Source organism: Monocercomonoides exilis, assembly GCF_001643675.1.
Source record: "Monocercomonoides exilis strain PA203 chromosome Unknown scaffold52-633478, whole genome shotgun sequence".
NCBI lineage: Eukaryota > Preaxostyla > Oxymonadida > Polymastigidae > Monocercomonoides > Monocercomonoides exilis.
This window is the reverse complement of record NW_027150597.1, coordinates 460,843-476,475: the sequence shown is the minus strand read 5'-3', so window position 1 is coordinate 476,475 and position 15,633 is coordinate 460,843. Positions and strand designations below refer to the sequence as shown.

At 36.1% G+C, this 15,633-nt stretch overlaps 4 protein-coding genes across 4 annotated transcripts; 2 read left to right on the top strand and 2 right to left on the bottom strand.

The window, feature by feature from the left end:
- Positions 1-40: 40 nt before the first annotated feature.
- Positions 41-2,424, bottom strand: MONOS_10680 (uncharacterized protein; the record flags this gene model as incomplete). The annotated part of the gene is made up of 2 exons (XM_067863150.1): positions 41-2,280; positions 2,398-2,424. 2 exons carry the CDS (start codon positions 2,422-2,424, stop codon positions 97-99), a joined length of 2,211 nt encoding a protein of 736 aa, XP_067720690.1. The 3' UTR covers positions 41-96.
- A 633-nt stretch (positions 2,425-3,057) lies between these two features.
- On the bottom strand, positions 3,058-5,412 carry MONOS_15620c2 (putative asparagine--tRNA ligase, cytoplasmic). The gene is made up of 4 exons (XM_067868510.1): positions 4,467-5,412; positions 4,038-4,262; positions 3,752-3,908; positions 3,058-3,609 (listed from the first exon to the last, which is right to left on the bottom strand). The coding sequence occupies exons 1-4, from the start codon at positions 5,408-5,410 to the stop codon at positions 3,313-3,315; spliced, it is 1,623 nt and encodes a 540-aa protein (XP_067720689.1). The 5' UTR covers positions 5,411-5,412; the 3' UTR covers positions 3,058-3,312.
- Positions 5,413-5,638: 226 nt separating this feature from the next.
- MONOS_15621 (uncharacterized protein) lies at positions 5,639-8,576 on the top strand (the record flags this gene model as incomplete). The annotated part of the gene is made up of 2 exons (XM_067868511.1): positions 5,639-5,899; positions 5,965-8,576. The coding sequence occupies 2 exons, from the start codon at positions 5,639-5,641 to the stop codon at positions 8,101-8,103; spliced, it is 2,400 nt and encodes a 799-aa protein (XP_067720688.1). The 3' UTR covers positions 8,104-8,576.
- A 2,229-nt stretch (positions 8,577-10,805) lies between these two features.
- Positions 10,806-11,384, top strand: MONOS_15622c2 (uncharacterized protein; the record flags this gene model as incomplete). Its single annotated transcript, XM_067868513.1, has 1 exon — positions 10,806-11,384. The coding sequence occupies one exon, from the start codon at positions 10,806-10,808 to the stop codon at positions 11,382-11,384; it is 579 nt and encodes a 192-aa protein (XP_067720687.1).
- Between the last annotated feature and the right edge of the window lie 4,249 nt (positions 11,385-15,633).

Below are 15,633 nucleotides of genomic sequence, written 5' to 3'. Positions count from 1 at the left end.
TGAATAAAAAATTGTGGTTTCGCAAAAAAAAAAAAAATAATCCAAATATTTATAGGCTTATTTTCATTTAAATGGAAATGAAAAAGGAGGTAATGCTTACACATGTAAACCTAGTACACTAATTATTGGCTTCGACAAAAGGGGCATATGATTCAGTTCGCTTTGAATCAAACTATTTTGAAGATGTTTAATCTGTTTTATGCTATTGTTTCTCGTAAATGAACACGCATCGTTTCGAAAAGTGCATTTATTAAATAATGTGGCTTTAATAAATGGAACAACAAGAGGAGGCGAATTCCTCACTTCATCAAAAATTGGATCTATATTTTCGTAAAGTGATTGAATAATTCCTTTTTTTCTTTTTCTTTTAGCTTTTCGCATTCCATATGAAGTGTCATTGAAAGCTCTGAGTTTCTCATTTCTGTCAAATAGCTGGAATTTTTGTTGGGAATTTGATTCTTCTAGCAATAAGGGATCAGAAGAAATAACAGCATGGATAACAGTGTTTGCTGATTCTGTTGCATCTTTTGCCATCAATGGAAAAGGATTCATAAACTGAAAATATAAACAAAGTGGTTTGAAGGAAATCACTTCAGCATTCTGTGTTGGCAGGCAATCCTCGTCATGTTCAGAAATAATCTGTTCATCCACTTGTTCATTCAAAGATATACTTGTAAATGTTGGTAAGGAGCATGTTTGTTGAGATGCTTCCGAATGCAAAGTTTTCGCGAAAGAGAAATTTCTTTCCATTTCATTCTGCTGCATGGCATTTGCCTGCTGCTGAAATGGCCTCTCGAATGAAGGCAACAACTTTGCAGTGCTGTTTTCTTCTTTCCATTTCTGTCTGTTTTGCTTCCCCACTTTCAGCCAATACTTCTCAATTTGTGTCAACCCAGCCACTTTTGACTTCTTCAGCATCTTGTCTTCTTTGCACTGAATGACTTTCACAAGCTTCTCAGTCAGCTCCGCATCACTTCCCTTCTCATACTCCTCCCTCAGCGCTATTCTCGTTTCTTCCAGTGTCTGCTTCCCCACCTTCCCTTCCTCTACCTCTCTCTGCGCTTCGATCAGTTTTGACTGCGCTTTGGCCTCAGCAGCCTCCCACAGGCGCTGCTCCTCCTCGTCTGTCACCCACGACTTCTTTAGCCACCTCCCAAACACGCGCCAGTGTTCAAGCGCCTCTTTGATCTGCCTCTTAATCACTGCACGCCTCTTTTCTCCAATAGCCTTGTCGCTTCCTTTCGGTTCCTTGCTGTTTGTCGCACTGTCTGCTTTTGCTGTGCTTTCTTCTGCAAGCAAAGACACCTTCATCTTCTGGGCAGCATGTGCCATGTCCTCCGCACGCCACTTGCGGAACAGCCCATCCTCATCCACCGACCATGCCCACGACACACTCGCATCTTCGAGCTCAACCTCCACGTCAAACGAGCGGTTCGTCTTCTTTGCGGGATCTGGCTGCCACCGCGTGATGTTGTCTTCCAGCTGCGGCTCCAGTGACCATGTTGAGTCGGTTGAACAAGCACTTGCTGGTGTTGAAGGACGGCTCATCGGCTTCTGATCTTGGGACTGTTGAGATGAAAGAAAATTCTTTTCATTTCTCGGATTATGATTTTCATGGAAATGATTGTGTTTTTGCTTCAGTTGGAGAAGTTCTTTACCAAATTCACTTATAACTTGGATGGTTGATGCTTCTATTGGATAATCCTTTGTCATTAGACGTTGTTGGAGTTGTGAAGGATTAGGCTTTGGAGGAGGTTTCGTGACTGAAGTAAGTGGATGTTCAAACACTTTTAAATATTCACCTACATGACATTCGCTCATATTTTGATTGATCTCTTCTGGTTGAAATGCCACATTGTTGTTATTGGATAGATTATTCTTCAATTTTTGTTGCCCCTCAGCATTGAGTGGTGCTTCAACATCAAGCATTTGCATTTCATCATTCGACGTGCTCAATGCTTCTGTAGGCTTTGATTTTTCCAAAATATCTGAAATTAATTTTCGTTGAAAAAAAGAAAAATCTTTTTCATTTTTCTCCGACATGAAATCCGTAAGATGAGTAAATTGAGAATGTTTTGAATCAGTTATTGATTTGGTAAAATTCATAAAGGAATCTTTGTTGCAAGGTGCTAAATGCAAAAAACTTGAAGAAGGTACAGAAAAAGGATTTTCACTTGAAGCACCAAATTCTTTCATTTGTGTTTGAATGGTCGTTTCCACAGACAGAAATCTTGATGATTCAAGAGGAAAATTAGAAGTTTCGTTTGCAGCATATAATTTCTTTTAAAATTTTGTCAGATTTGTTGTGTTTCACAAAATATAAATCACAGAAAATTTTTGTTACCGTGAAATAATAAATTATAAAAAATGAAAATAAAAAACAAATAAATTATGAACCTTAAAATTTCCCGTATTAAAGCTCATCCTTTCAATATCATTGCAAAATAAATAACAGCAAAAACAACAAAAATTATTATTATGGAAATTACATCCATTGAACTTTTCGCACTTGTTTGTTTTCTCTTTTGAATTTATTCCCAATTTTTCCTTTAACATGTCACAACGTTATCAAAATATGCTTCATATGTTTCATTTTGAAATTTATTAATAATGATATTTCATTTATTTGAAAATGATAGAAATGAAAAATTTTCTCCTCAGTTTTTGAAAATCGAAGATATCTTATGTTTTATGTTTTTCAGAAAGAGGAATTTTGAAATTTATAATTTCATTTTGAAACTTTTGAATTCGAATGTCTTGCATTCATATTCATTTGAACATATTTTATCCCCAGAAATTTGAAACACTTTTTTTGGGGACTTTGACATTCAACGAAGTGTGATTTGACTGGTTGGTTTGCAAAGTCGGAGAGCACTCGAAATGCTGCTAACACCAGAACATCCAACAAACACGATGTTTTGAATGTTTTGAGAATGAATCTGTGTCAACTTCAAAAAGGATTCTTCGATTGCTCTTGATTTTGAAATCAAATGGCATTTTTAAAACGACACATTCTTCAAGCTGTCTTTCAGAAAAAGAAAAAGAAAAAGAAAAGAATTAAATATTGCAAACAATTTTTTGACTCACAGCCAAAGTGATCGCCAAAAAAAAAATTAAAGCAAATTTGAAATGACGTGGAGGATAAACTCCAGAATCAAAATAAAATAAAAAATAAAATAAAATAAAAAATGAAATTAAAAATTTATGCAAATCAATAAATAAATAAATATTTATTTGAATGTTCGAATAAATATTCAGCTATCTATTCGTCAAGTGCTCGCTTCCGAGGCAGCCACCCATTCCCACCCCATTCTATGGAGTGACTCTTCCCATATACCGCGGATACATGCACGCGTCTCGGATGTGGTACGTGTTCGTCAGCCAGCACAGAATTCGCTCCACCCCAAGTCCAAATCCGCTGTGTGGCGCTGTCCCATACTTCCTCAGGTCCAGATACCAGTTAAATGGCTTCGGATCCATCTTCCTCTCTTCCAGCACTTTGCACAGCTCGTCGTAGTCTGAAATCCTGCTGCTTCCCCCAATAATTTCTCCAACCGTCGGCACAAGAACATCCACACTTTCTGTAAACAGCGGGTCGTCTTTGCATTTCTGATCAATAATTCCCATCAGCCCCCCAGCCACACCAAAATCAAAACAATGCAATAAACACAAAAACACGTTTTAAACACAATATTCATAATCGCGAAACTCTCAAAAAAAAAAAAGAAGAAGAAGAAAGTATTCACCACACCTTCATGTAAAATGCTTTTTGGCACGCTGGGAATCGCATCAGCATAACCGGCACGTTGATGGTGTCCACAAGAAACCGCTCTGGCTTCTCTGGAATGTCGTCGGGATATTCATAATATGTTCCATCTTCTTTCTTCACATCGTGATCCTTCAGCCATCTGCATTAAAAAAAGAAGAAGAAGAAATAAAACATGTAATAAATAAATAAATAAATAAGCAAATAAAATATAGCCTGCTCTATCAAAACACATCCACCCACGAAAGTCTCATCCTCACGTGTTTCATACTGGATGGCTTCCATATATGTCATTCGCTTAAACGGTCGCTGCAGGGGCTTAAAGTCCTTGTTGAGCACGCTCAGATCGTCCTTGCACACCTCTATCATCTTGTCGATGACAGTGCATATGAAGTCTTCTATGAAGCCAAGAAACGCATCAAACTCCATAAACGGCATTTCTGCCTCAAGATGAGTGAACTCTGCCAAATGCCGCCTGGTTGTGCTCTTTTCTGCTCTGCAATTTCCACAAAATCAAGCGACAAGAAAGTTATAATGAATGAATGAATGAAACAATAGTTCGGTGAATAAATTGCGTAAAAACATTACAATTTGGTTTGTTTTGTTTTTTTAAAAAATAAAAAATAAATAATTAAAATAAAAAATAAATAATTAAAATAAAAAATAAAAACTCACTAATAAATCGATTAATCATCCAAACCTATAGCTCGGCAGAATGCAGAACACATTTCCTAATGATTGTATCACAGTTTCCAAATACAGTTGCGACGATTCCGTCAGAAACGCTGTTTGGTCGTAATACTTAATAGCAAACATTTCAGATCCGCCCTCGCAAGCATTCTTCACAATCGTTGGCGGCGTAACCTCCTCAAAGTTTTTGGAATAAAGATACTTTCGATATTCAAACAAAAGCCTCGACCGAACTCTCATTGTTCTCGTAAGAATGTCTCCTCTGTGCTGCAGATGGCGATAATTCATTCTTTGCTCAACCCCACTGTCAGGGTTCAACAGCTGCTCAAATTCTGCTGGGCATGGCCCAATCACTTCAACATAATCCAACAAAATCTCAAATGGCGATATTTCTGTTGTTCCTTTCTGCACTGTGCCCCACGCATCGATGGTGCTTTCTCTCGTCAAGTTTACAATAACATCTGACTTTGCAAGCGCCCCGTGCGCAACACACTGAACTTGCTTCCCCAGATTTCTCAACGCAATAAAAACAAGGTTTTTCCCGTGCATCCGGATTGATGAAACCCACCCGAACGAATGTATCCGTTCCCCGAGATGCTCTGGAACGTCTCCAACCTTGACTTCGGGAGCTGTTGGATCGCTGTTGGTGATTTGGATTGAACTCGAAGGAGTCGAAGATGACGACGCTGCGTCTGATGGAGTCTCTGAAGACGACGCTTTCGCTTCTTCGCGCTTGGCTGCCTTCAATTCCTTTGTCAGATTGCGTCGGATTTCCTTTTCCTTCTTCTTCCTCCCGCTTGTAGTGACTTTTCCTCCTGTCGATATAATCTCTTCTTCATATTTCTTCAGCCCTTCTGCAAGCCTCTTCAAATACTCTGGCGGCAATTCCTCGAACGTCCCTTGCTTTTTCGTTTTTTCTTCCTCGATTTCAACCTTTGAATCCGCAGTTGACATGAATTGTTATTCGATCAATTCCCATCATTTGATTATATTTCATTAATTTTTTTCTGGCCAGGTTTGCAAGAACAGAATGGCCCGCGGGCAGGGTGCTTCCTCTGCACACAAAACAAGCGAAACAGGAGATTGAATGAAAGGCAGCCATAATATTAGAAATATTTTCTGATTTTGCATGCTTCTTTGCTTTTGCGCGAAGTTTCCTTGTATTTGCGTATTGTTTTCGATATGAGTCTAATTTATTCTTCGGAGGCGTCGCACTATCGCTTGTGGCCGTTTTCTTCTGAAAATGCTGCTTCAAGCGTGCTGCAGTCTTCGTGTTCTTCTTCATCGTCTCATCCATTTGGAATAAGCGCCCCACACACCCAAGAGCCGTGCAGCAAACCCTTTTTGCCTTGCTTGATTCGATTCGGCCAGACAGCCCGAACCGAGGACGAAAGCTGCTGTGATGCGTCTCAGAATCATTGCTATGAAAAACCGTTTCTCAAGGTTATCCGAAGTCGTGCTTCGTTGGCAGCAGTCAACTTCTTTCGTGTGGCCGGACGAGCACCAAGGATGACGATGGAGAAGGCTGGGGATGCGAAGCTTTATGGCAGGATAACTTTGAAGGAAAAAAGGATTTGAAGGATTTGAAGGATTTGCAGCCGAATGCGAAGAAGTTGCTGGAGTTTGAGCCTATTGTTGGGTCTCCTCCACTGACAAATATAGCCGCGCCTGGAGCTGGTGTCGAAGCATGGAACGAGATTTCTTGCCAATCGACTGGGAAGAGGATCTGGAAAAAGGAAAGCAGGTGTTTTGAGTCACCTTCGAAGGGCAAGAGCGCAGAATTTCACGAACGCTTTTTTGTGGGGACGGTTCAAGGGTATGTTCAGGAGTGTGCAAAGGAGCTTGCTTGGCGGGAGGAAAAGAAAGAAAGCGAAATCCGAGATGAAAATGTGATTTCTCAAGGAAACAACAACAGAATGGAGTCTCGTTCTGGCCCTGACGAGCACAACAGCCGCAGCACGAAGCAGTCGCCTGGGTTGGATTCTGTTGGGTCGTGGTCGTCTCTTTCGGACTCTTCATTGGAGGAGCATCTGGCGCAGAATTTTGTCGACTGGCAGCCAGTGGATGTGATGCAGAGGGAGAGATGCGCAGATGTGGACTTTACAGTGAGAGGAGAAAAGAGAACGGAAATAGCAGAGGAAAAGAAGGAGGAGATGGTTGGGCGGTGGCGGCGCTATGAGCTGGAGAGCAGAACGAGGGAGGATGGAGGTGTTTTGGCAGAGGGGGAAAGCAGCAGCAAAGAACAGGAGAAAGGAAAAGAAAAGTTGGAGGGAGAGAAAGATATGGTGAATGGGAATCGGGGGAGATTGAAGGTGATCAAAAGGGAAATCAAAGAGGCGAGAGAGTACTACAAAGTGTTTGGTGTTTGGGTTAGAAAAAACTGGGGTGGAGAAGAAGAAGAAGAAGTGCGGCTGTGGGAGGAAGCTGAAAGAAGGGTGAGAGAAAAAGAGAGAAAGGGATGTTGGAAGGGGGAAGAAGGAGATGCCATTTGCGCAACAATCGAAGAGCTGAAGACCAAAACGAAAGAAGGCGAAACAGGTAAAATGGAAGAAGAATCAGAAAAAGAAAAAGAAAAAGAGGGGATGCTTCGGCTGCGGATTGAAAGAGAAGAAGCAAAGCAGAAAGAGAAGGAGTGGAAAGAAGCAATGAGCGATATGGAACGGTATGAGCTGAGTCTGCGAAAGGACTATGAAAAGAAGAGTAGAATCGACTGCACAAAGGACAGTGATTGCCGTTCTTCACTTCGAGAGTGTCATGTTCTTTCTTTGCCCACGGAAGATTCAACACCATGTGAAAAGGGCAATGCGACTGCGAGCTCAAGTGATCTGTGCAGAATATCCCCAGCGTTGCCATCTGGGCACTGGCAGGATGCGGCTGTAATTGCTCAAGCTGTCCTGAATTCATCATCTTGCTCCCCTGCTCCCTTTATTCCCTTTGCTCCAGAGCCTGCTCCACCGTTTGCGAACTTGCTTGGACCTCGCTTGTGCTCCTTCAGAAATCAGCATTTAATCAATCAGAAATATTCATCAAATTTGACCATTGCTTCTCCTCGTGCAGCATTTGGGCCATCTCCATATTTTAACTCAGCAAATGATCCGTCATTCAAATCCTTTGTTTTGTCATCGCTGCCTCGCCTCAAATGCTCTGGTGATGATATTTTCTGCCGGAATTCATTCAACCCTTGCTGTATTGAAAATCCACCATTTCCCGTCCAAAAGGAAGGAGCTTCTGAAGTATTTTCTGCAATGTCGAATACTTGCTCTGATGATAATATAAACGATTCGAAAGCGAGTGTCAAACACCTGTCAAGTGATGTTTCAATAGAAAATCATTGCATTACCACATCATTTATTTCATTTGCCTTTTTCAAAAGCAAAGTTCGGGCTAATCTCCTCAAGGCCGAACTTCGTGGGTTGCACGATAAAGGAAAATTGATCATGCGTGCTCGGCTGCTGTCTCAAACTCCTCCACAGATGAGATTTTTGTGGAGCTTTGATGAGCCTCCGGAGAACGTTAAAAAGGAGTGGAAAAGGTGGTTTTATCTGAAAGGAAGGTTCAAAGGTAAGTACTCAAAAAAACAGCTTGAAGCAATATTTTTAGAAAAGAAAAGCAAAGAAAATCGAAACTGCGAAGAAAAGCCAACCTGAAAGGGGAAAAAAGATTTTTTTAGTCATTAAGAGGTAAGATTGCTTATTAAAATAGAAGGTAGTAAATAATAATGCATTATTTTATATTTTTTGCGTTTTATTGATATGAAAGCTTTGTTTGACTTTAGTTGTTTTGAGTGAAAATTATTGTTGGTTATTTGTATTTGTTTGACTTATGTTCGAATTATAATAGATGAAATTTGAATAGACTTGTTCAATTCAAATAAATCCATTTAATTCAAATAAAGTTAGTTTATTTTAAATGAAGTTGGTATATTTTAAATAGATATTTTACCATAACTATGAATTGTTTCGTAAAAAATTATAAATTCTGGATACAAACAAGTTTTTTCAAATAGTTCAACTTTTTAGACGAAACATCTATGTTGTTCCTGTAATTACTCATTCTTTCGATAAATATAGTTTTTTTACTGATAAACCATGAAAAACCCGTAACAAGTCTGTCTTTCTCGTAATAACCCTGTCTTTTTTGGTATTCATTTAAATGAAATTGTTGTGGGTTAATGAAAAAAACTTTCAAATCCATCAGTCAGCGAATGAATTTCTATATTTGATTGATTTCATTTGTTTATCATGTTGTGAACATTCATTCTCGATGAAAAAATGACATAATTTTCGTTTATCAAAAGAAAAATTGGTCGAATATTTGAAATATTTTCCATTGTTTTTTGCAAATGTGTGAATGTTTTTTTGTTGTTTTTTTGAAAATCAAAAAATCTCCAGAAACATTATTATTTCTCAATGCGACAATGGTTTCCATTAAAAGAAATGCTCTTTGACAGATATCATGAGTTATTCTCGTAACAAATGCTTCTTATCCGTAATAACTGCGACTTATTAGTAATAAGTTCATTATTCAGAAAAGAATCACACTCTCCGTAAAATATCTAATGAAGATTATTTATTCAAATTAACGCTGAAATCCATCTTGAAAATGTACTTAAAAATTATATTTTATCTTTCAAAATTGCTAAATGGTACATTTGGTGTTGTTTTTTAAAGAATAAATAATTCAATTTTTAAAACAATTTTGATCTTTTAGTTTTTAATTGGAAATATGACAAAATTCCAACAAAATGAGCTTCAAAGTCAAAAAAAAAAAAAAAAAAAGAAAAAAAAAAAAAAAAAAAGAAAAGAAAAGAAAAGAAAAGAAAAGAAAAGAAAAGAAAAGAAAAGAAAAAGAAAAAAAAAAGAAAAGAAAAGAAAAGAAAAGAAAAAAGAAAGAAAAGAAAAGAAAAAACTTGAGAGTTTAAGAAATCCTTTGCGACAATTAAATTTTTTGTGAATTGAGTCGGTCGAATTTGCAAAGGAATGTCGACAAACTTCTAATTAATAAGAATAGATTGTTTTTTGATTAAAAACTTTTTTTCAGAAATAAATAATTGAAAATTATTAATTCTTTATATTCAAAAAAATAGTTTAATATTTTTTTCACCATTATTTTGATTGTTCTGATGTCAAATTGAATTGAGGGATAGATCAAAATGTTTTTCCTGGAATAACTCTGTCAGGCTTTGTTTGCACTCTGTTTTTCGGTGTACAAACTGTATGTACTTTGTTAATCTGTAATCTTGATCATAAATCGTCTTTGTCTTTATATTATCGTTAAATTTTTCAAATAAGATATTCTTTTTATTTTATCTCTATTGTTATGCATAATTGTAATTATCATCAGTTAAACAGAACAAACGCAATCAAATTAATTTTGAAATTGGTTGCTTTGATTTAATGAATCTTCAAACTTTAAGATAAAAAATCTCGAAAGTTTTTCACGAAAAAGATCGCACTTTTAAGTTTTGTTTCTGATTTTCTTAGAATTGTTTCGTTATTTCCAGATATATTCTTTATTGTTAATTATTTTTTTAATTATTACATGGATTTAGTCTAACTTAATTCTTGTTATTATATTTTTTTACAAACAATAGAAAAATTTTTCAAAAAATCAGTGTAGCTTTCAGTTGCTGACTCCTTTTTCAAATTTCTGATATTCCAGAATAAGTATTATTAATAAACTGGTTTGAAAAGTCAATTGATTGTAAATTTTTCGTTCTTTGTAAACGACAGAAATTTCGATCAAGCTTGTTCATGAAAAATTTAAACAAGAAGATATATATGTTGATTTGGGAAAGTGTTTAAAAAGAATATTATATTGACTATGTCTTATCTACTTTTAAATATTTATTTGTTAACTGTTTGTTGAAAAAATGCCTTTGTATGAATATCGGGTTAGAAAATAAATGAGTTTTGGATCAAAAGAGTAGGTCCAAAGCTGGATGAGCTTGTATCGATGGAGATGATGCTGGAAAAGTTTCAAAAGAGAAAGGAGAACAATGTAGAAAGGAAAAAAAATGAATAGATCGCGGAGAATATGTGAGAAAAATGTTATTCATTCAGAGACATAAAAACATTCGTTGAGTGAGAGCGGATCGACAGAATACATTCTGGGGAAAGATTCAGATAAGATTCCTGATTGGGCTTTAGAAAAGGAAGAGGAGGAAGAGACAAGGAAACGAACTCCCTCACCTTCTATCTCATCCACTTCAACAACAGACACAGATGCAACATTTGTTCTTGGGGAGGATCTGTGTCCAACTTCTTCTTCCATGTCTAACTTAGTTGATTCAATAGCTTGTTCTTCGCATCATAAAAAATTGATTGTGAATCTGAAAGATTCACTGTTCATGCTGCTTCATGGGAGGAATAATACAAAGGAGATGACGATAGGAACGCTGGAAGAAAGAATGATAACTGCTTCCCAAATCCTGTTCTGGGTAACCAATGGAGCTCTTCATTCATTTGACGAAATGGAAAATCCACTCCAATCATTGGACAATTTGAGTCCTCACATTGTGTTGTTCTCTGAGCACGTGGTGATTTGTATTGTGATGCAAACTGGGAGTTCTTCGTCAGAGGATTCGGGCACATCGTCTGTGTCATCGTTGAACATTGTCTCGTCATCATCAAATGTGTCGGTGATGAGCGAGAGGTTCACGGACTCGCTGCTGCCTTCGTCGGCGTTTGAGGATGAAGAAGGGGAAAAGGAGTATTTGCGGTGGAGGACGCTGGAGCTGCTGGATGGGAGGAAGAGGCATGCGACAAAGAAGTCGGTTGTGTTTTCGATGGGGATGATGCTGTTGGAGTGCATGACGCTGGCGATCCCGTTTGGGGGTGTGAAACACAGGCAGCTGGAGATACGATACGGAGAAAAACCAAAGAATATAGTAACTGATGAGCCGTTTCTTGAGATGGTTGCGAGATAACAGAGGGAACTGATATTTCAAAATAACGAACAATGTCAAAAGAGTTATATCATTTTCAACAGTTATCAAAAAATTGTTTTTTATTTTCTTTCTTTATTATTTTTATTGTTATTTATTATTAATTTGTATCAATAACAGCACACCTTTTATATTAACATGACATGTCCTGGTGAATTTTCTTTTTTGGTGAAATAATCGAGTTAGAGACATGTTTTCCAATCTTTCTTTAGAACTTGGAGAAGTTCTAATTTTTTTAATTTTGCTTTCTGACATTAATTTTTATTCAATTTTTCTCACACATTGAAAACAATAATTGCACAAATATTTATCCATTAATGAACAATTAAAGCATATTGCGAAGATAAATACACGAAAAAACCAAACTGAATGAACAAAAGTGTTCTTTGTTGCAAAGAAACATTGATTTGATTTGGTGATATGAAAAAATACATTATCTCAGAAAATACATGGTTAACAGCAATTATTATCAGTTTTAAAAATCACTCGTCATTCAGAAGAATGAAAAACGTTCGAATTCGAAACGAAAGTTCCACGAACATTGTTGAACGCATCGATTTGGATGAATAGCAACTGAAAGCTAAGAAGATTATTTTATTTAAATAAATAAATAAATATATTTTCAAGTATTCATTCACAGTCTTCAGATGATTCAATAAAAAAATTAAGCATGCCTTGTTTTTGAAACTCATTTGTCTTCTTCTTTATTGCTTTATGCTTAAATTGATGTTAAATATAAAAAGTCAATATAAAAACATTTAGGAAATAAACAATACCAAACATTGTTCAGAAAACTGCAATATTTTGAAGGCATTATTATCAGGTTTCACACATTTCTCAGAACTCATCACTGAAAAGTTAAAAGATTGCTTTTCCTTTCAAATCATTTAATCTTCAAAAAGATTCCTTTATAAAAGAAGCAATGCATTAAGTGTTTCTGGTGCAAGTGAGTACCTTCTGTCTCCAATAATTCGTCTTAAGCGAGAGAAAATTCTCTCGCAAGATGCTTCGCTGCAGGGAAACATTGTTAAAGAATAGCAAATATTGGCAAAAATTGTGGGAATAATTCCTTGCTTGCTGATTTCAGAATAGAAAACTTGAGAATTATGATGTTCCACATGCAGAGAGTTGTCCAGGAAAATTGAAGAAAAGAGAGCGTTGAGGCTATCAATATGGCAAGAAGCCTTCAGACATGAAATTTTAGAAAGATAATCATTGAATGCTGACTTTAATCTGAGAAACCAATCCATACTGATTGTTTGTTGGATTTTGAATAGAGATTTCTTGATTTGTTCTGCTGACATTGTTCTATCAATGACTGGAAATTCATTTGCACCAAGTTCTTCAACGTCTTTGTCATCTTCTGAAGTGCTTTCAACATTATCTGAGCATTTGTCTTCCTTTTTTTCAGCTGAATTTGATTGCATGTCATGATCTTCAAGTTGTGTATGTTTTTTTCTTGTATCGTAAAATGATGACTCTTGCTCACATCCTACACAAAAAGGAGAAAGAACCTCGAATTCATCATCAGCTGCATTGATTTCTGCTTGAATAATGCCTGCTTCGTCGAAATCAATTTCATAGAGGTTTTCATCTTCATTTGAAATTGCTTCTTTTTCAATAAGTGAATTTTCTGTCAAAAGAGTTAATAAATGCAGCAAACTGTTGTTTGGTGTATAGATTGGTGAAGTCGATGATATGGAGTGCAAATCTTTTGGAAGCGGCTGAAGTTGAACTTGTGTTTCGGTAATTGCTTCTGCTATTTTATCTTTTTCTGGGCTTATAAGTTGGAGAGCAGAATAAAAAGTCTCAACCGATAACGGAGAAGAGAATGTTGGGTGAGGAAAATTTGTTGGAAAATTTGTTTTTTCACTCTTCGAAAAAAATGAAAGCGCATATTGTTTGTCTGTAAAAAATCCATTTTCGCTGTTCTTATCTTCCATTTCATGAGAAAGTGTTCGTAACTTTTTCTGTTGATTCTTTGTGAACACAGTATTTGGAATTTCTTTAGAAGGACAAAGAAAGACAGAGTTACTTGGCATAATATCTTTTGTGGATTGAATAGATGTGTCGCAACGCATCCTTTGAATTTGAGTTTGATCTGAATCCTTTGAAAATGCAGATGAACATTTGAATAGCCTGTATTTTTCTTTCAATGTCATAAGTTCTGTTGAATAAGACTTTGAAAGCAAACCGTTTCTATAGTCAAGTATACTAATTGGAGTTAAGGAATGAGCCAAAGCGATTTGATCTCCTCGTTCTTTCCCTAAAAATGAATTGAACAGTTGGATTACAATAAAGCAAACTCCATATTGCCAATCGGGGGAAGAAAATTCCTCAAGATCTTGCAACCACATGTATTGCGCAATGGATTTCAGAACATTGGGAAACACATCGCCAAGTTTTGTTTCATCGTTTTCAAATAACAACTGCAGTTGTTTCAGTGGTGCAAGTAATAATTCACATCGGATCACATCATCAATTTTTTCTTTGGATAAAAAATCTGTAAATGACGTATTGTGAAAATTTTTTGTTATGAAACAACATATTTCGAAAAGACAAAGCCACCTTGTTTCTATGAAAGAGGGGCATTTCGGTAAAAACGGGTTCTTTGTTGATGATTTTCTTGTAAACTTTGAAAATGATGTAATTTCTTCCTTTAATTGAACGAAAATGAATAATCCTTAAAAGGCGTGTGACAATTAAATTGATTAAGTGGTTACAACAGTAAACAAATATCGGTGAAATTTTCTTCGGTGTTTCTTCGACTGAGCACAACTTCGAATGATCTGCAAAGCTTTGAATTGCGAGTTTTTGTGGAAGCAAGCCGTCCGTGCAAAAACAGCGCACTTCTCCTTTCAAATTCGAAACTTCTCCAATAATATCATTAGCCAGATAGAAATAATCAGTGGTTGTGAAACATGCCTTTTCAATTTTCCAGAAAAATGGAGATGCCTTTGTCTGCAACGGAACAATTGTGATGACAGTGTATTTTTTTCCAGCAACTATCCCTCCGTCCATCATTACGGCAACCATTGAATTGAATATTTTTGCATTTCGTTCAGAAATTCTTTTCTTTCCTTCTTCTTGAATAAGTGCTGTCAGCTTTCTATATGTGAGAGTTGGAAATATGGTCGTAGGTGAAAGAGATGGATTATGTTGAGATACAATTATTAATGAAGATATAAATTTATTGAATTCATTGGAGTAAGCAGAAAGAAAAGCAATGTTGCAATGACCAATTAAATGTAAATATTGCTCAACCAACGAATCAAATTGAAAATGAGTTGGAACAATTTTCTTTGCTGACGCTTCAGACAATCTTGAAGATGGATGAAACTTGAAATATGGTAAAATTGTTGATGCAGTTGTCAATGCGCATCGATGATTCACAACTTTATCGCATCCTTTTCGTCCGGAGATGGCACAATTGATTCCTTGTTTGCTGTTTGGACACAAGAAATAAATATGTCCATCTTTTTAAGAGATCCATCTGTCTTGACAGGAGTATATGCCAACCAAAGCTTTCCATCGCATGTTTCAAAGTGAATTTTACCAATTTCTTCTCCAGTATTTTTTGGGTGCTTGTAGACTAGATTTTAAGCAGAAAAATGCAAATTAATCTGAGTGATATTTTATAAGAAACATACAATTTCCGCCATTGGATGATTTTGTTCTTGTTAATTCCACGAAAGTGCATTCATAGTTCTTTAATTCCTCAACTTTTCTTTCAAACGCTTCAAGCTGCAAAGATGAATCATATTAAAAAATAAATAATTATACATGCTGGGGTAAAATGAGATTGCCAAACAATATTTTTCGCTGACATGCATCTTTGTAATTCAATCGACAATTCTTTGATAAAGTTATTTTTAGTCATTTCACTCATTTTTCAAATGATCTCGACAAACCGACTGATCTCAACAGACAGACTGATCTAGACATGATCAAGTCGAAAAGATCTGTCGATTTGACAATAAAAAGATATTTTTGCATTTTCATGATTTATTATTCATCTTAGTCATTCATAAAATTAAGCCTTTGCGACATACAGACTCCGTCAAATTGATTCGACAATTTGACAGACAATGAAATTCAAAACACTTTTGAAACTTAACAATTTGGAAAATTTAAAAAATTGGATAACATATAATTTCTATTATTTTTTTTTCACTATTTATTTTGAGAATTAATATAATGAATAATAAATCATGAAAATGCAAAAATATCT